Raw genomic sequence first — 20,773 nt, 5'->3', positions numbered from 1 at the left:
CCAAAGTACAAATACAAACTTGCCAAGAAATTTTTTTGAATCTCGTTTCTAGAATAAAGACACAACTAAACTTGCGATTATTTTTACGATCTGATTTCCAAATATTATGAAAAATGAATTGGTGTTGCTTTATCCATCTTTTTTATGTTATAAACAAAATCAGTTAATAGGGAAAAATTCTAAAGTATTCTTTTGAAAAAAAAAAAAATCTTAAATATAATTTTTTACTTATTTTACCAGTTCTAAAACTTTTTTACTTTTTACCAGTTCTAAAACTTTTTTTACTGAGAACATTTTTTTCAAATATAAATAAACCATTTAGAGTTTAAAACAATTGTGAATGAATATCTTAAAGAATTATAAAGTTTTCTAATGTTAATCTATGTATATGATGTTAGCAGAATTATTAATTTCAATACAATTTTTATTTATTTAAATTTAATTGACTTCTTCATATGAGAACTTTTCTATTTTAAAAAAAATAACCCTTAGTTAGTCAAACAAATAAGAGGGAAAAATAATATGGATGTTACATATTGAACACTCCTTGATCTTAGACATAAAAATAACTTAAATATAACACCCAAACCTAACTAGAAATAAATTTCAATAACTAATTATAATATTTAAACAAATCAAAGTTCACTATAAGTAAGTTTACAGCTTACTCGTATTAATGTTAATTTGTGAATATATTCAATTATAATTCTCATCAGTGATATTTGAACAAATATATAGCATTAACCTTAATTAAAAGCCCTTCAGCATTCTATGTTTTAATTAGTATTTACTAATTAATTAGTGAAGCAGGGTAGGTAATGAGTATTTTTGACAAATTGTGAACCGGGAACCTATTACCAGTCATTCAAGATGTCAAAATAATCATTATTAATCATAGTATTTTAAATTCAACGAAAAAATAAATAACAAGAAGTACATACAGTTAAACTTAGTGTAACGGTTATCTGATTAAAAGATATCACTTCATTAAGCGGCCATAGCTAGTTCCAACAAGTGGATTTTTAGAACGTTCAATAACTGTAAAAATCAGTTTCTTTAATCAACAGCCTCTAGTCACAAAAAAAATATATATAGCTATCATATTGGTTCATAAATAAACATCTTTGAAGAATCATTTTTTAAGACTTACAGAGACTTTAGTCTAAAAATGGGACATATTTACATTTTCTCGGATCTTTTAAAACTTTCGACGTTATTTAAACTGTATTTATATTGCAAGACCTCAATCGAAAATAAACAAAAATTAGGCCATAATCAGTTGGTAGGCCTATCAAATATAAAAATTATTATTGAATAACAGTTGATAACTGGTCAAAGTTTAATAAGAATAGAATAAAGGTACCGAAACCAACGATGCAACTATTAATCTAGATGTCGCTAGAAACACTTATGAAGTTAACTAAAGATGCAACGTTTAATTAATTTTTTTTAAACAAGGATTCAATTATACTTGGAGCTTTTAAGACCACTAAATGTTTGAGTGTCCGAAACCAGTTTGGTTATGTATCTTTTCAGATGATACAAGTTTACCTGCAAAGTACCAGAGTACTTAGATCCAATTCTACGACCTGTCTTATATCCACTGTTGAGTAAAAAAAAAAATAAGTGACTGGTTATAAAATTATAGATCCAATTTTGACGAGTTAATAAAATAAATACATATTAATTCATTAAAAAAATTGTTTCCCTGCCATTTCTGTCTTTTCCTCCCTTTTTATATGGAAATAAATGTTATCTCAATAATAAAGCCATGACGAAAAATTAAATTCAGTATTCTATTTTTAATCCACTATTTTTATTTTTTGAGATGTTCCAAAATACCAAACCCAGTTTAAGTGATCCCAGTCACTCAATTATCTCTTTTTCAGTTTCACTTGCCTGATCCTTTAATGCAAGTTTTACAGTATACATTTAATATACACTAGGAATTAATATAATTGAAATTGATTTCAAATGCGATCATGTACAAACTATAATAAAAATACTATCATATATATTTATTTTTAATCAAGGATTAATCCAGTTCATTAACTACAATCTTATAGCCATTCATCTCGTTTTTTTTCAATAATTTGTATTAATGGATATATATATAGGTGTAATTAGAGATATTTTAATAGTTTATGTAAAAGTTGGGATTTTTTACAAGCTGAAATACTCTCAAGCAGATTGTATAAAAGCAAGTCATCACACTAGTCGTTTGTGTACCAGACTAATGTCGAACTTATTTTCTTTACAAATCGAAAATTCTCACTAAGTACGAAACTACTAATATATACTACGATAAAATACTTAAATTTGACCAACTTTAACCTAGAAAACTCTTTATTTTCAAATAAAAATGACCTGTAGCAAGAGTTTCACATTTCTCAAAAAACAAATTTTTAGCCAACCTTTTTTATTTATTTTATGAAGAAATAACAAATCATAAACTCGGCCTAAACAAATGTAGTAATTATTATGTACTTTGTTTTTATATTAATCCATAATAGTGCGTATGGTGTTTTTAAGGGCTTGCAATAAGACCTTTTTTCGATTTCATAACTCGATAATTCCCTGAAAAGTAATGCTTTGAGAGAAATAAACTAAATTTTGGGTGAATTATACAGGGTTGATCAACAGAAAAGGGACTCTTGGGCCTCTCTCAGAAGTTGGCGTGTGCTCTTTGTGTATAATCCCAAATAGACCTTGACGGCCACCCTGATGGTCCAAGCAGCCACGAAGAAGTCCTTTGCAAGGTGATTCATCGATTTGTTGGGGGGGTCCGTATCTTTTTTTAAATTGTTCCGCTCCCTTCTTACTTTCCTGGAGAGGTTTTCTCCACCATTCACCATCTTTGCCATTTATTCCATCTAAACTTTACTATCTAGGAGATCTGAGGTGCATGCCTTTTGGCTTCTTGCTCACTCATTATTACGAGATAACGAATTGCCTATTATAGTTTTTTTATGTACAAAGTATGGCTTAACCTGAATGTTCAAAAATAAAAAAATAAACCTACCTTCAATAATTAAAAAATTAATATTTACTGAATATCCAAAAATAAAATAAAACTTTGCTACAATAAAGAAAAAATTAATATTTATTGAATAACTAAATGTTTTGCTAGCTAACCTTAAACAAAATTTAATTAAATTTATACTTTGAAATAATTAAACACAAAATTTGATCGAGATAATTGACATTTTAAAATTTTTTGTAAAATAACGAAATGTCTGGGAATCACAGAATTCCAAAAGTAAAAACCTACTGTAGGTTGTCAAGTAATTGCTTAAGTTAGCTAATTTCAATTTTGTATTATTTCTGATAGACAGTACAGAAAAAAATCTTAAGCAGTCAACGAGACTCTCTATATTTACGTCTTAATGTTTTTATTAATTTATAGACTCAATTCGTTACTTTTCCTTTATTTCTAAAAGGGAAATGTGTATTTCTTTACATTTCGTAGCAAATTGAATATTAATGTTTAATGAACGTACGTAAATATTTATGTTGAAAACACATAAAAAAATTTATAATAAATCAATCTTGAAACGCAATCTTGGTCAAAGAAAGGAAGTCAAAAAAGGTATTCTAAAGAACACCATTGAAGGCAAATGGATATTTAATTTCTTAAACCAAAAATATCACCTTCAGATCTAATCTTTCTAGTTTTAATTGCAAAAAGTGAAAATGTATTAAACCCAGATCACAGGTTGAAGGATTTATTGTTAAATAGTACGAAGTAAATTAAAATACAATGAAATAGATAATTAATTATTTTTTTAGCACATCAAATTATATGCGTAATTACTTTTTTCCTTCTTCAGCTTCAACAGGATTTACAAATTACTTCCACATATGAAGTTGTTTAATGTTGTTTTGATGATTTTACAAAAAAAAATCGTGTTTTTTTAATACATAATTTGTATATTTTTATATTATACGCGTCAAAACCTTAAATTTGACACCAAATAAGACAAGTTTGACTATAAATTGAGAAAGTTGAGATTTTCTATGTATTAAATGGCTCAATTAAATATGCAATATGTCCTTCTACCACTTCTGATCTAGCTCATTTTTGGCATAAACAATTGAAGGGCCAAGAATCACATTTGACAGAATGGTTAACAAAATCCCAAGTAAATTTTATAAATCAATATTCATTTGATTTACTTAATATAGTACTCCTTTTAATTATCACAATATTTTTGTCTATTTGTTTGTTTTCTGTTAGTCTACAATTTTTGATAAAACATTGTAATATTTCGGACTTGGACTCTTGACTACTTACAAATTGACTTAAACTCCAATCCATATATTGAAAACTAGCGATTTGACTTGATTACAAAATCAAAGAGTACTTGAGACTAGACTTGGAATCGAATCCTAAGACTCATTTACATTTTTCACTAGACAAAAATTATATTTATATCTTCAAAACTTTAAATGGACTCGACGAAAATATTCAAACACTCAGATGTCTAAGTGAAGGCTTGAGCCTTGACTTAGACATGCGTTATATAGACTTTGCCACACCTTTGATTGAGATTCATGTACAAATATATAATATTAATACTGTTAAACATATCAAAATTTATGTACCAGTTCCAGTCCCAAAATAAATATTGTTATTTCGATTATTATTTGGATAAAGATCTTTAGTAAATTTTTTGCTAAAGACTGTTCACATGAACTGACTGAGGCATTTGCACCAAGACTAAAAAATAAGTGGTAAAAATAATATTACGTAATCAATATCTGTCTTTAGATAATTGCTTATGCGATGACAGTTAAGCGACTCTTTTTCCAAAGATTTTATAAATTGTCAGGCTGACGACATTAATTTTTTTAACATACCTGCTTTTATTTATATTTAAATCCCTAAATCTAATTAATAAGAGTATCAACAATATCTAGGTCGTATACTTATACTTTTTTTGAATACATGCTCGCTGCAATTTAACATATTTTCCTATTTTTAATATCTATGAATTGAAAACAAACTATGGATTCAAGCTGTTCTTGACAAAAATATTCAAGATTTACACATTTAGATCAAAGGCACGATACTTGACAATCTGCAAAATCTGCTATATAATAGGTAGAAACTTGAAAATTATACACTTGTAAAGAAAATAGCCTGTCAGTCTTTCATTATAGTTTTAACAAATATCTTATTGATCTTTTTCTGATACACAGCTTATGAAAAATTGATTTATTGTTATCTTCCAAAAATAGTTGCAAGTATTGCACTGAAGTTTGGGTCCATGGCAGTCAACTACTCGGCAATGGAGGCTTTCTTGGCTTCAACGTTCGAAGAAGGGATGCTACAGGCCCTCCTCTCGATTTGTGGCCAGAAAGAAAAGTTGAAGGGAATTGGAATCGAAACTTTGTGGTGCACACATCCTCTTGTCTAAGAAAGGAATGTTGTTTACTGAGAAGGTCTGAGTAAATTTTGCAAAGTTAGGGGGCCATCTTGGGCAAAGATGATATTGGCGTCTGGAAAATTTTCCTTCACACCGAGGAACAGGTTGACCTTGAAAACGTTAAATTAGGTTGGTAACACGAGCCTGTAAGCCTCCATTACTGATGCTAGGTGTTTGGTGTTGGTGACCGTTCGTTCGAAAGTCCTCATTGATTTATTCACAGCTTAAATAACATTCATTACAGGGACTGTAGATAGGATCAATGTCACAAGTCTTCGTGTCTGAAAAGAGGATGGATCTGCGTGGCGCGGTATTTAAGTTGTTGAGGAGTCCCAAGTAACGTTTAAGATGGGTCACCTTCATGATGGCTATGATGAGGGGCTTTTCCAATGTGACCAAGGACTTTCACCCCAACTTTTTGATATTTTAATGATTCTTGGGATTGGCGTACAAAGACTTGGTTGGGTCCTTTTTGATGGCCTCCTTGAGGGCTTCCACATTAATTATAGGATTTTTTTCCGGAACCCTCCTTGGGGCTGTCGTTATGTTGTGGTCTAGTCTCATTGTAACATTTTAATTGGTCTTACCATCAGCTTGGCTACCTTAGTTGGAGTGTGAACCACAATAAGAAGAGTTGATGTAATATACCTTGAATCTCGGTACAATGGCATTCCTCGTCCGATTTAAATAATTAAAAAACAGCAGGTACTTGAGATTCATAACTATCTAAACAATTATATATGTTAGAGTGCATATTTCCTCACACAGAAATTCTCAAATCAATATAATACAAGAAAGTAAGTATCACGTTTCCAGCTGGTATTAAGGTATACATATATATATACACTCTTAAAAACTTTATAACAAACAAAAAAGCCACAATGTATAAAACTTGAAAATACTTTTTGAATACAAAAGAGAAAAATTAAATCAATTGTGTAGATCTTATATATTCAATAATCCTATAAGTTCTGAGAAATTTTCTTACCTTGACATATTGCTGATGTAGTTAATAAAATAGATATACTGAAGCGTAAGAAAAAGTTTCGCATTTTAAACTTTTTTTCTGGGCTAGAATATTGTAATTGAATATATTTCAACAGTTCAAAAAGAATAATATTTTATCTCTTGCTTTGTTGTATGAAAGTGAAGGCTTTGGATATCCCTTTTGATGAAGGTTTTACATAACTCTGTAAAGAAGAATGAAATATTATCAATGAAAAGTAGTGAAAGGTAATCATAAAACAAATAAGCACGATTTGTTTTTGTAATTTAATTATGTACAAATGAATATACATAGATTGGAATGGTGTGCCGCTGATGTTATTTAGGATAAAGATATGAATTTATTTTGGAAATACTGAGCAATACTAATTGAACAAAGATATAATGTGACAAAATTTTAATAATTTGAAGTCACATTCTTTAATTTTTATACAGTTATAACCAGTAACTTGATCTAGATAAATGATATTCAATTCCAAGTGAATCTGATGGTGTAAAAAAAGTTAAATAATCTACGTAATTATTTTAGCTGACGTTAAAATTATAATGCATCTTAATACATACAGGTTATATACAGGCACACCCTTTCAATCCAAGTGTAAAGAAAGTTAACCCGTGTTAGTATTAATATGTTTACCAAGTACGTAATTGAAATCTTGACATTTGGAATTTTATCAAGTTAAATTTTGGGACAATACGCCAGCTACATTAACTAAACTTTGTACAGATGTTAGTACATGTCTTGCCATATGTAATTTATTTTGTTCCCTCCATTGACTAACATCAGGACTTTGATGAACGTTACATTAACCAATGTAATAAGAGCGCATGGACTTCAAATATGAATCTAGAGAAGGCTTCGATAGTCAGTGTTCTTATTCATCAGACCCTGGCCTCAAAATGCAGCCTGATGAAAAAGTACAAACAGCTGGTATCTGGCGGGTATGATGGCAACATTTTTTTACATGAGAATAGAAGGTGGGGATCTTAAAAGGAATATGCAACTTTTTTTTTATGATGTTCGTCTCTATGGAAATACTGTGTATACAGCCTGTCAGCTTGCCTATAGCCTTGTCTGTTTTTGAAATGAGTAAAATAGCACAAAACAAACAAAATAAAGAATTGATTTACATGAAATTTCAGCTTTGGTCTCTGTGTGAGGTCATTTTTTGATGTACTGTGTTATTTATTTATTTTGAAAGGGATGTCAACACACACAGTTTGTCGGCTGATGGGAGGAATGATCAATTATTCTCATATATTTTTTCTTATCCCTCTTTTTTATAAGTGTCTGGATTTCCACTACACATCCGGTACGCTCAAGCTTGTTAAAGACTAACTTTCAGATGGTTTTTAGCATAATACAAAAAAGCTAATTACTAAATTAGATTTATTTTGCGAATTGATTTTATATAACCTTGTTATGCATATAATATAGAATATGAGATTACATAATGTTACCTGTACTTCTATAGATACCATGATACTTAAAAAAGAAAAAAGAAGCTGAATAGAAACAACTTTTTTTCCTTCAAAAATAATTTTAATAGTAATTTAAGAGCAACAACAATTTTAATATTGATAAGTTTTTAAGTCAAATCTTACTTAATTGATAGAGCACAATGAAAAACTTATAATATAACTCCCAAATTTTGATATATTGCTGTAAAGAAATAATACATGGTCGGAAAAGTCTCGGCCTTTTACAAAAAAACTAGTTGTTTTACTACAAAGTTGGGTTTAAAAAAAAAATTATAATTTTCAATTTTATGAAGTCGTGTCCCCATAACACTTTTAAAGTGACTGATTAAATTTAATAGTATTTTTTCCCATTAAGAAGCAGTTTAACATTAAAATACAAAATGGTTTTTTGATCAATTGTTTTCAAAATAAGAAAAGTGGTGTCACACATAGCACAATAATTATCAAAAAAGAAACAGATTGTCATGAAATTTATACAGCTGTCTTTTGAAGATTAGAAGTAACTAAAAATGCTGTCATTTACGTATGTAGCTCAGACTTTGCACTTCATAAGTTAGGTGGAACAGTTGAATTTCATCACGTTTTGTTAAATTAGCCATAAATATGATAGTTTAGAAATATCAATTAAAAAAAAATGATAACTTTTTAGTGGAAGGGAAACCAATTAAGAAATCACTTTCCCTAAACATTTTCCCCTGTAACTTGTATTAAGTTCACTTTACACTCTAGTTATAGCTAAGGTTTAAACTGAAGTATAAATGGGATAACCTTTTCAGTAAAAATTATATATAATAATAAGGTTAAGGCATTGCAAAAAAAAATAACTTATTTGTTTATCATCTTCATTTTATTACTAGAAAGAAGGTGATGTAGAACTTTATTTAATTATTTTTAAATGTTCCTTTAATTAGCTGGATGGAGTTGCTTTGATTGAGTTTGAGTTAACATGGTAATATATATTATAATTACTTCATCTGACCTAGAAGTTGTCTTTGATGTCAATATAAATAGTATATACTTCTCAAAGAACAATCAGGCGCAAACTTATGTAGTTTGACGCTCAAGATAATAATAATTTCTGCTGAAGTCGTTGTCCATTGTGAGACATCCTTCCATTAAGAAATTATAATTATAAGTAATATATACTACTCCAGTTTCTTAAAGAATTAAATTATATAATAACCTTTTATACCCTATACAGAGTTATTTGTTGATTTTGAGTGATAGTTGTTAATATACACTTTTAAATATATTTTTTTGGAGATATTTTGGTGTTTTTACACCGTAATTTTATTGAAAATATCCTCATCTACAATCTTATTTCAATTTAATTGCATATCGTTACGTATTTTGTATATTTAAATGCAAAAATGACAGCTTAACAACAAAATAGTAAATATAGAAACTTTAGGTTCGTTTAGCTAACTCTAAATATTTAATAATCATTCTCAAATTTTGAAGTATCTTTTTCTTATTGTATGGAACATTTTGATAACTATTAATAAAGCAGTATTAATAAGAAAATATAAGTCTTTTTAAGAACCTTTTAAATATTTTTATATTTTATTTCCAAGTGTAGGCTTACGGGTTTTTTATTATGAAAATAATGGCAAAATATATGTTTTTTAAGAATATAAAATGATCAAGATTAAAAATTATAATTTGATCATGGTCTATGATTTAAATATTATGATATTAGAAGAGGGCTTAGGTTTTGGAATTTACTACCAAAAGAGTAATTTTTTCTTCTTCATTTATTCTTGAGGTGAGGAAAAATAATTCTAAAGTAACCAAAAAAGGAGAAAAATAAGCCAGAGGGTTTGTTGCAGATTTATAAATCTAAGTCCTAGTTTGACTCGAAGTAGAATTGATGACCAACATCGCAATTTTTTTTTAATAATAAATAAACAACATTAAAGCTGGATTTTTTAAAAATAGACATTTACATAATTATGAATAATTTTAAACATATACTAATACGCTAATCGTTGGTGTTTTTTTAATTAGAAACTTTTAAAAATCTTCCGATTTAATTGCTTGATGGGATTTTTGGTACCCATACCTTCTAATTTATAAATATACCAAAAAACATTATATTCATCGTCCTTATAAAATTATTAAAAGTAGATATATTTTATTTTGAAGAGGCTATATCGGAATTAAGTTAAGTTACATAAATTAACTAACGATTTTAATCTATAGTTATTATTTTTAGATATTTAACTTCATCCTAGAAATATGAAAAGCATGCATTAAAAAATTAAAATATCAGGTATCATCTACATCTTCTGCTAAGATATAAAGTACTTGAATAAAAAATAAAATAGGAATTATCTTTAAGTAAGTTCCTTCATTTTATTAGATTTTTTGGTGATTAAATACATTTGTTATTAATTGTAATCAAAATAAAGCAATAAAAATATTTTTCAAATGCTTAAATGTTTCTATCAATTTTTGGGTAATTTGATTTTTATCCATATAGTTTATTCATGTACAAATATTGCACTAAACCAAAGATATGCCCTATAAACGTGAATTTCAGAAAAAGGCTTTACAGGCCAAATGTTTTGCGGTTAAAATTTTTAATTGTCATATTTGTATTTTACAGCTTAAATAACAAAAGTATATGTGGATATTAGCCTGTGGCCGCTCCATGACTTCATTTTTTTTCATAGTGTTATTATTCTGTTTGTATATTTGTTCTAAAAAAAATATTATAAAAAATATCTCATTTTCTTGATTTTTTTCTTGACTGTTTATATTACCTTACAAAATTTAGCAATTACTACCGTACAAATATACGTACTTAAGTATAAAAATTAAAAAGAGAAATTATCTTTCATAGTTTCATTATATATTTGTTATGTTAACGCAGACTACTTATTTCCTTTCACAAATATTTCTATTAAAGTATTTATTTATTTTTCTAGAAAAAACAAACTTTTGAAGTGTATTAAGTGGTTTCTTTTGGACAAACAAGTTTTGACTTTAAACTCTTAACTTGACCTTTTTTAAGACACTATTAAAAAAATGTAATTAAAAAATTGTCATTTTTTTTATCTATACTTTATTTAATAATTGATCTAATTTTTTTTAATGCCAAAATAATTGTATACATTATTTACAAGGAATTAAGTTTTTTCTTAAAATATAAAACTTATATTTTTTATACTATTTTTTAGTTTAATTACTCCATCGTTATAATATTTGGTATGCGGAGTGTCAGCATAAAACTAATTTTGACTAAACATCAATAAAGAGATAATTTTTTTATTTCTTATTTTACTTTATACATCTGTACAGTCCAATATTTCATAGACATTAGACATGAATTTCTTGACTTAGGTTTCAAATTTGTAGGACAATTTGAGATAACCAAGAATTTCAAAGTTTAGTAGAAGTCCTGCCGGATGTCTGAAGTTACGTAAATAAGTATGAAATAAGTTTCATTGAATTATTCGTTAGAATAATTCAATGAAACAAGAATTTTTACATTTTAAAGAACGTTCTGAAAGTTGGATAATATGAGATTTTTGTTGAGAAAATGCTTGTCCAAGAATATTTGCAAGAATTGTTTTATAATTTTGACTGAGTGTTATTTTTTACTTATAAATCCTAAATTTGCCAAATAGTTTTTTTTCTTTTAATAGACAAAAAAATTTATTTTGAAAATTTCGACATTTAAACATTTTTAAACAGAACGATACGCATATATAACTTCACAATTTGGGTGATACAACCCATTCAGCTTCTTCCTTGTAGATAAATCTGTTGTTTTATTAAATTGTCATAAATATAACATAATAGCATTATCTATATAACTTGCAGCCTAATTCTGAACTTAAATAATGTTGTTTTTTGATTATTACGGCTCAAGTATGTACATTAGAAACAGCTTAACGTTCTTTACACGCAAGCGTTTTTGATAAGAGACTGTGTTGTTATTTGTAGTAGTTGGAAGCTGATTTTTAATGCCAATTAATCGTTATGGACAAACTTTGAAATTTGTAAATAGCCTTTTTATTTGACCGTATAATGTTGTAGAGATTAAATATGCCTTATCGTTGGTCAAGGTGTCGATTTCGACACCTACGTTGATGGTAGTAAAGTCTCTTAATTTTTTCTTTTGTTGTGGGTATTAACAGTTTTAGAACTATTATTGGTTACTATTAGTTAATATACACGATTGTGAAATCTCATTTAACTGGGTTGCTGGATAACTAAGGCTTCGTTATCCACTTACTTCCTGTTACCATTATTTATTGATCAACGTTGCTTTTCTGTTGCGTTGCTCTGTACTGAAAGGAGTATACAGTATTAAAAGTAAAAATCCATTTGACAGGAACAAATTTCCTTGTATTAAAAAGATAAAGAAAGATTTATTTATTTGCAATTTAACTCTTGATAACAACTGAATAATACAATCTTAAAGGATTTTATATATTCTTTCCAAAGATGTATATTGACCTGAATAGTATATTTATTGCTTACTGACATATTCTTAAAACCTTTGTTGGAACAATAAATCTTACAAATCCAATTTCAGACACAATTGCTATAGAAACTTTTGTGTATGTTAAAACTAAAGATTAATGTGTTTTTTTTTTTGTAATGTTATAAATTAATTTGAAAATATACAACAATAAGTTGATATAATATATTTATAGGACAAAATTACTCAAAGATAAAATCTCTGCATGTTCCAGCTAGATGTTTGCACCTTTAATAATTAAAAAAAACCACAGTACAGTTACAGAAGGTTAAATATATTTGGTGCTTTTAGTTACGCAGCCAAGTCCTGATATACACTCATTTTACCCGAGGTGGATTCTGACTCTCAAATTAGTCAAATGCAAAGATATAATTCAACAAAGTGTTTATACGGTAATGTAGTGATAAGTAAAGTTTCCTTTCGGCAAACTTGTATTCGGCAAAGTGTTCTAAACCAATTTTTTTTATGTACCAGAATAATAATCAATAAAGTTATTTTATTCCTCAAGCCATAGAGTACAAGATTGTTTTAATGAGGCATAGGTTTTGTTTACTTATATTAGTTCGTTTACAAAATGTTTAAAATTCTACGGTCTTGTTGCAAAATAATAAAACTCCCTGAATAAATATATAGTTTGATATATTTATACCTTGTAAATTCAAATTCAAAATTGTATTTGGGGCAAAGAAAAATAAAGGAAAAATAACATTGAAATTATTTGTAATGCACCCCAAAATGACATACTGTCACACCATATTGCAGATAATTTTTTTTTTCATCATGGCCCACTCAATTTTCTTTAAAATTTCATTAAAGAGAAAATTTAAAAATTTCTTGTTTTTTATATAATTAAAGTATTCCATGCCATTTAAAATCTGGAAAACTTAAGGATAATCTTAAATATCCTTAAGTGATTCAATCAAACAAACCACATCCAGACTCAAACATAGCGTCCAACCTGGCCCTGAGCTTAGTATATGCCTTGATGAGGGACTCCTTGTTCATGTTGATCACTGCCTTGAGAATGGAAATCCACATAAAGACAATAGTGTTTTCAAATTTGGTTTTTGCAACCCTTTCTATTTACTCAATTGACCCAGTAATTCACCTGTGATTTCCCCTGTTTAAAGACGGATCCAAGTTAAAACCTTTCTTGTCCTATTCCAGATATACGTTCACAAATTTTATGGTTCATACAATCATATAGTGCATTTTTGAGTTGAGGTAAAGTATATAAGAAACTTATTTTTACTTAAATATATATAAACTTTAAAGTAAAGTTCCACACCAAAAATAAAAATAAAACTTTTAATGTGTAAATTGTTTTTTCTTCCCCTCAAAATGTAGACATATGCATAAAAGGAGTCTAGTGCCATATTTTTCTCCCTTATTATTGAATAAAGAATCAGAATATTTATGATGAAAATATATTATTTTTGCAAATATATTTTCTCTTTTTCATTCCTATGCAAAAAAAACTAATAATTCGATAAGGAAAAAAGTCAGTCTTATATGAAGTCATGAATACTTTTTGCCTTAATGTACTTATTAATATAAATATTTTTTGTAAAACATATGAAAGTTAACGATATTAACATCAATAATAAGGTAAACGCCACCAATTGAGAAATTTGTTAAATACCATTTTAGTTGGGTTCTAAAAAATAAATTAAAAATTGTTATCAGTTCATTACAAATTTTACTTGATTACTTGAATAAATTTGGATTGATTCCTATTTTTCGGAGGAATTTGCTTTTACCCTCTGTTATTCAAGTGGGGAATTTACACACCCCTGTAAAAAAGATTTTTATTCGTTTGAATTTATATTCTATCGCTTATACTTTTCAGTATGTCAAAGAAACATCAAATTTGGTTATATGCAAGTCTCTGTTTATCTTTATAATGCCTTATTTTTTATGTATTTGTAGATTTAGACATTTTATATCAAGGTTTAGTGAATTTAATTATTTTTTTATTTAAAACTAGTTCCGCTCGTTTCCTTTTAGTCATTTAATTTATTTTTCTTGATATCTTATATTTATTCAATTATTTTTATTTTTTGAAGAGACGTTTTCAAGTACAAAATGGATGGAATAGTATACATTAATCAAAATTTAAATTGAAAAAATTATTAAAATTATCAACTGGCTTTATTATGTAATTAAATACAACAATTAAACCATTTGACTTTTGAAGTCAATATACAAAGTTTCAGGTTAAGTAAATGACCTTTTTAACCTTAAAATAGTTTTTAGTCTTCTAATTCAATGAGATCATTGGAATTTTTAGATTTCAAGCTTTCAAAAAGGTGTGACATGTGACTGATGTTATAAAAATGTCGAAGCAACAACACCAAATATAACAAATTGATGATTTAATGTGGACATGGACAAGAAGATTTTTAACGTGGATCCTTCTAACAAAGGAACCACAGATAGATTAGTGGGTCAATTGAGTAATTGGAAGGAGTCGGCCAAAACAAATTGTCAGGGTTTTGGGTGTAATCTAATCAATTGGTAAAGTCAGGCAAACCTATTTTTTTTCTTGTCTATGGGCCAATAATTGACTCAAACACCTACATACATATGCAACAGGACGTTAGTTAATCCAAAATTTACACTTACAATCTAAAGAGATCATATTTTTGCCTACAAGATGGTACTCCTTGTCAAAAAAAAAAAAAAAAAAAAAAAAAAAAAAGTACAGCTCTAAATTTTTTTTTTTTTAGCCAAAGGACATATGCCCCCTTCCTCATTAACATTTCTAAATGGACTTTTATATTTGGGGGATCCTCGAGAAGAAGGCTTTTTACGTCTCCCTTTAAAATGTCAATCAACTAAATGACTTAATAATCCGTGAATGGGTTGTAATTGACCTGCAAAAATCCGTCGACGTGTCATAGTTTTTTCACCGTCTCGAAAAATACATTGGAGCTAAGGGCTCAAATTGTTAGCCTTAGTTTAATTATCTACGTACCCAATACTGTATAAATTTAACAAGTACTTTCTTCATGAGTTAGTTCTACGGACTAATTCATTAATTCATAAAAATATTAAAGGTACAAGTATATATTCTTGTTTAGGAACAACAGTAATTCAAAATCTGTTTTAGAAATGCAAGGTACATATCATTTAAATTTCAATTGTCAAATAAACCTAAAGTTAATTTTTAGGTAAGATTAAGGGTGTTTACGGGATGTTCTATAGGTTGGAATCAATCTCTGATGATTCAGTGAAATTTTTTATACTAATTGTTACTGTTTACTATTTCAATATTTATGCCTTAATATGATAATGTTAAAACAAAATGTAAGTACCTTGGAAAATAGATATTAAACTCTTGTAATTCATAAATTAATATTAGTATTTGCTCATAAAATATATATTGGCTCTTGACAAGGTAGATATACATAATATAATTAGTTAACGTAATCCAGGACGAACTAGAGAAAGAGGAAGAACTTCGATTAATAAGACGATGATAGTCAAAGGTGAAAATCCATTGTTAAAAAAAAAAGACTATCAACATGGTAACCCTAACAAATTAAAAAATATTATTGAGAAGAGAAATAATAATGCTCATGACGTTTCATTAGATCAGCTGCAATTAGCTGTGACAAGAGAGGAAGGAAAAAATGAAATAATCAAGGACATTGGTTGGAATTACTCTGATGTCAATCCCCCATTTAAATCTGAGTCCAACAAGGGCTTACAATTATAACTCCTTCTTTTATGAGCACACACGAACGTTCAAATTAGTTTTAAATATAATTGAATTTATTTAAGAAAGGATGTTCACTACTTGGGAATTAAATAATAATAACAGCTACTATGAAAAGAAAATTCATTCTTTAGTTTACCAATTTCAAATTAACGGGCAAGCTAATAAACACACCAGCTTTACATCATTGATGATTGTTTGTTTATTAGGAACACATGTATACTTTATTCTGGATAAATATATACTACTTTAAATACATAAAGGATGACAGACTATTTATAATATAAATAATATGAACTATAACAAGAGGTTTAGAAGAAAGGAAAGAAGACCCTTCGTACATACACTACAATATACGTGGAAACTGTGTTCTAAGTTAAAATACTACCTGAAGGAATTTGGTTATATATTTTTATAACTTATAACGTGTTTTATTTTACATTTGTAGCTTAAATGTTTGTATAATGAAGAAAAATTCGTGTGCATTAGTTTTTAAATAAATAATTATTTTCGTAGTTGTTGGAATTTGATTTAATTATTTATTTTGTCGAATATCAAAATTATATTATTATTTCAACAGATTTTTTTTTGTAACAATATATAAAAATATATTCTTTTCGTATAATTACAAAAAAACCGACAGATTATTAATGTGAAGAATATAAGTTTCATACACAAGACAGAAGTGGCACAACTTTTTTATGATATAAAATCATGTGTCAAGTTGAAATGTCCCTTATTATTCCATCTTCTATATTATAGATCTTCTTTCAATTGAGCACTTTAAAAAAATATTTAATGCCGCTATTGAGCGTCTTATTTTAAATTTTTGAAGAGTTAAATTTCATTTCTTGATTTGTGACATTCAAAAAATCCGCTTTTTCTAATTGTTTCCGCGTTTAATCGCTCTGTCTACCGGATGATCCATTAAAATCGGAACACTTTTAATTTTCAACATAATTATCGATAACATATAATTTATAGAGAAACAATCAATTTTGAAATAAATTAATTCTATAAATAGATGGCTATCTGAGCTTTCTTAATCATTAATGTACCTGCCCTTAGCACCAATAATGCTTCCAGCTGCAGGTTTTTCTCCGGTATGGTGTCCCATTGCTATTTTTGATGGCTTCGGTGTTTGGATGACAAATATTGCAAGCATTTCTCTCAAGATGCACCCAAAAGATGTTGTCGAAAGTGTGGACTTCAGGATTGTAAAAGGAGGGGGGGGGCAAAAGTGTCCAAAAAGACTTGAAAAGAACTTAAAAGATTCATTCAAAAAAGTCTTAAAAGGTAGGAGACACGTTTCCTCCATTGCTGGTGTCAAAAGTGGCCTCTCTTTTCTCACAAAGCTCTTTCCACCCACTTTTTTGATAGCTCTCTAGACAGTATGATGTGAAATCCAGAGATCTTTTACATAGGGCTACATAGATTTGAGGGGATTGGCATGGGCTGTTTTCTTTAACTTGTATTGGTCCAGTTTGGCTTTTTTCAAATAAACTTCTTCCTCTCCAAAGTTATGGACTTGTTGACAGAGTATACGGTGGTCACAGAGACGCCCAACTGCCTGGAGGCAAGAATGGAAATTTGTCGATCACGTTCCAGTGTCATTTTATCGTACTCGTTCATAAAAATTGCACTAATTTTGAATCGAAATAAATGCTAGTACTATTTCTGCTAAACTTATATAATTATAATGGCTAAAAAACTCACTCACTACCTAGGGATAGGGTCCACCCAATAGGAAAAAGTTTATGGCTTCAACGACATGGCTATTCCGTTAAGAATTGGATCCAAATCCATTGCAAAATTGCAAAACATGATTGCAAGGTCCAATTATGAAAGCATTAAACTTCACAAAAATATAGCCTACGCTCCTTTTAGTGAATTTCGCTTTTTATCATGCGTGTTGTGATTGTATTTTTAATTAGATATTTTAGATAATTTGTCAGATGCTATTTTTGATTTTTATTATTATGTGTTATTGTTGTTTTTTCTCTACTCCCTTTTTTCGTTTTCTTTTTAAGATTGTTTTGTTTCAAAAAAATAAAAAATGTTTCTATAGTAAAAAAAACTTATACACGATATATGTGTGATCTGTAAAAACTTATTTAGATTTACATATTTTGTATGTAAGTAACTTTTTCGAAAATATATCTTTCTATTCGAAATACAAAAAAAGAAAAAAAATCATTTTGTCGTGGATGGAAAGATTGAAACAAAATTTATCAACAAAATGTATATTTATTGATAAATTAATCCTTAACTTACGCATATCATATATTGAAGTAATTTTGTAAAGTTCAGGAATTGCAGTCCCTAAAAAATTATTTAAATAAAATACTTCAGAAATTGACAAATAACAAATATATTTGAAATATTTTGTATATATATTATGAAAAAAAAAACTATTTTTGCTAAGCTTAAAATTTCAACTTTTGCAAAAGACTGTAACTATGAAATGTGTGTGCTTCTAGACTACAGACGATTTGTCAACAAATATAAGTTGAAGTCCTTTTTAGACTCGGAGTAGATTTGAGGTTTGAAACCAGGTCAATAATTTATGTGCATTTACTAGATAAAGAGTAAGATTTATATAATTTTTTTCATTTCTCTCTCTTTTATAGGTCCTAAGCTACTCAACTCTTCAGCATTATTTTAATTGTCGGAGTGACCACGTGATTTTTCTTGGTTAATTATTCCATAGGGGCAAGTCATACTTTTTACAGCTCTATTAATGATACAATGCGAGCTACAGTATAAATCACGTAATATTTATTGACTTAAATCATTATTATTTCAACACGATATCCTAACAAAAATAATATTGAGAAATACTAACTTATTTTTTAAATTAAGACTACTTTTGTATGATAAATCATTTTAAAAGTGATAACAATCTTTGTCACTCAATTGATCATATTTTTAAATCTTAATATAGATATAAATGTTTATTTTCACATAATAGATAAACAAAAGAAATGTTTTACCGCTCATAAATTTGTTCAATTATTTTTATTTTTGTAGAGTTTTGTCAGTTTGTCTTTGACCTACAACTTCTAAAAAGGCTGAATAAAATATTTCATTTTTATTATGTGATTCCTATTGGATACTTTTTTAACAACCTTTTTATCATTTTTTTGAAAAAAAATTGAATATACCCACTGGCCAATATATTTTATAAAAAAATGTTGGCATTATTTGTTGAGGCTCTGAGCAATATTTGATGGTGATGCACTCAAATTGTAATTACTAGTTCTAAAGGAGTTTTTATGTAGATTTTTAGCCTGGAATTCAAGGAAACATAGCATTTTAGTGTCATCATTTAAAAAAATTCAAATGTTATGTTACACAACAAAGGCTACTATTTTATTCGTTTCAAGAGCCAGGGTGTTTAAAAAAGCAACAGTTTATATAGAACAAATGGTAACAGAGAAGACAAGAATTAATATAAAATTATCTAATAGCTGAAATAGAGACACCTCAAAGGCCCCCTTACCAATAGTCATATGAAGAGTTATAAAAAGTGTTTAAAAATTAGGCTTTAAAATACAGCTGATAATTTCATTAATGTAACATATGTAATGAAATGTCCAGAGCGTCACACATATTAGGGATATTTTTTTAAAAATTTACTTCATTTTTAGCTAATAAAAACCTACAAAAGGTAGCTGTCATAGTTTCTTGACAATTTGACCTTCAGTTTCTTTGTTATAGTGCTATATATGAAGCTACTATTGTTATTTCCACAACAATGAATCAAAAACAATTCCATGTTTTATATTTACACAGCTCTTGATGGGAGAAAATACTGTTCAAGCTAGGCAACTGTTGTAGCAGTGTTAGTGAGACTCTTCTCCATAAAGTAAATAAAATAAAAAATAATAATTTAATAAAAGCTAATTTTGAACGAAAAAACTATATTTTCTTTATTAAAACCTCGGACTTTTAAGCCCAACTGTTCAAAAAAAGAAAAAAATTGTAAATAAAAAGGAAAAAAAACGTTAAAAAGTGTGTACTAGATGTACTTCAAAAAATGGCTAATATCATTTTCTACAATTTAATTTTATATACTACTTTAATTGGATACATTTATCAAATGATACTTTTGTTGATAATTATGTGTTTAAATTTAAGTTTCATTTACTGAAAAATTTTAATATATTAATCCTTCTATTCATGGATTTTAAATTAATAATTATGGAAAAAAAATAATTTTTAAATCAAATTCTTTATATCTAACAGTTGATTGTTTGTATTAAGAATGATCCAACCAAAATTTCATTACTATGCTTACTATCAAGGGATTGTTAATTGAGAATGTTTTGACTAATATAGTTGCAATACAAATAGAGGGAGTGTTTTAATTTGTGAAAATGAGCAAATTCAATAAAAGCCTAACTTTTTGTAGGCCCATATATCTTGGGAGTATTTTATAAAATAATTTTAACATAGGCCCTAAGGCCACACTTCTAAGGGAATTGTTTTTTAACAATGAATTTATGTTTTTTAAACATATTTTCAAATGAATAAGGAAAAAATTAACGTATGTTGAGTACAAGTTCCTTAACGAACTGGGATTTTTTATACACCAATTCTTTGAAAAATTGCTATAAATCTATTAAAAATATATATTTATTG

At 27.8% G+C, this 20,773-nt stretch overlaps 1 protein-coding gene across 1 annotated transcript in view; it reads right to left on the bottom strand.

Annotated features, from left to right (window-relative positions):
• LOC121125558 (protein amalgam) overlaps positions 1–20,773 on the bottom strand; it is a 64,577-nt gene that overhangs the window by 21,615 nt on the left and 22,189 nt on the right. Inside the window, exon 2 of the mRNA XM_040720755.2 lies at positions 6,418–6,619. Within this exon, the coding sequence (XP_040576689.1) occupies positions 6,418–6,481 (64 nt within the window). The 5' untranslated portion in view covers positions 6,482–6,619. The remainder of the gene's footprint in view (positions 1–6,417; positions 6,620–20,773) is intronic.

Source organism: Lepeophtheirus salmonis, chromosome 10 (genome assembly GCF_016086655.4).
Source record: "Lepeophtheirus salmonis chromosome 10, UVic_Lsal_1.4, whole genome shotgun sequence".
NCBI classification, from domain to species: domain Eukaryota; kingdom Metazoa; phylum Arthropoda; class Copepoda; order Siphonostomatoida; family Caligidae; genus Lepeophtheirus; species Lepeophtheirus salmonis.
Note: the sequence above shows the minus strand (reverse complement) of the source record. Positions and strands in the feature narration are given on the sequence as shown.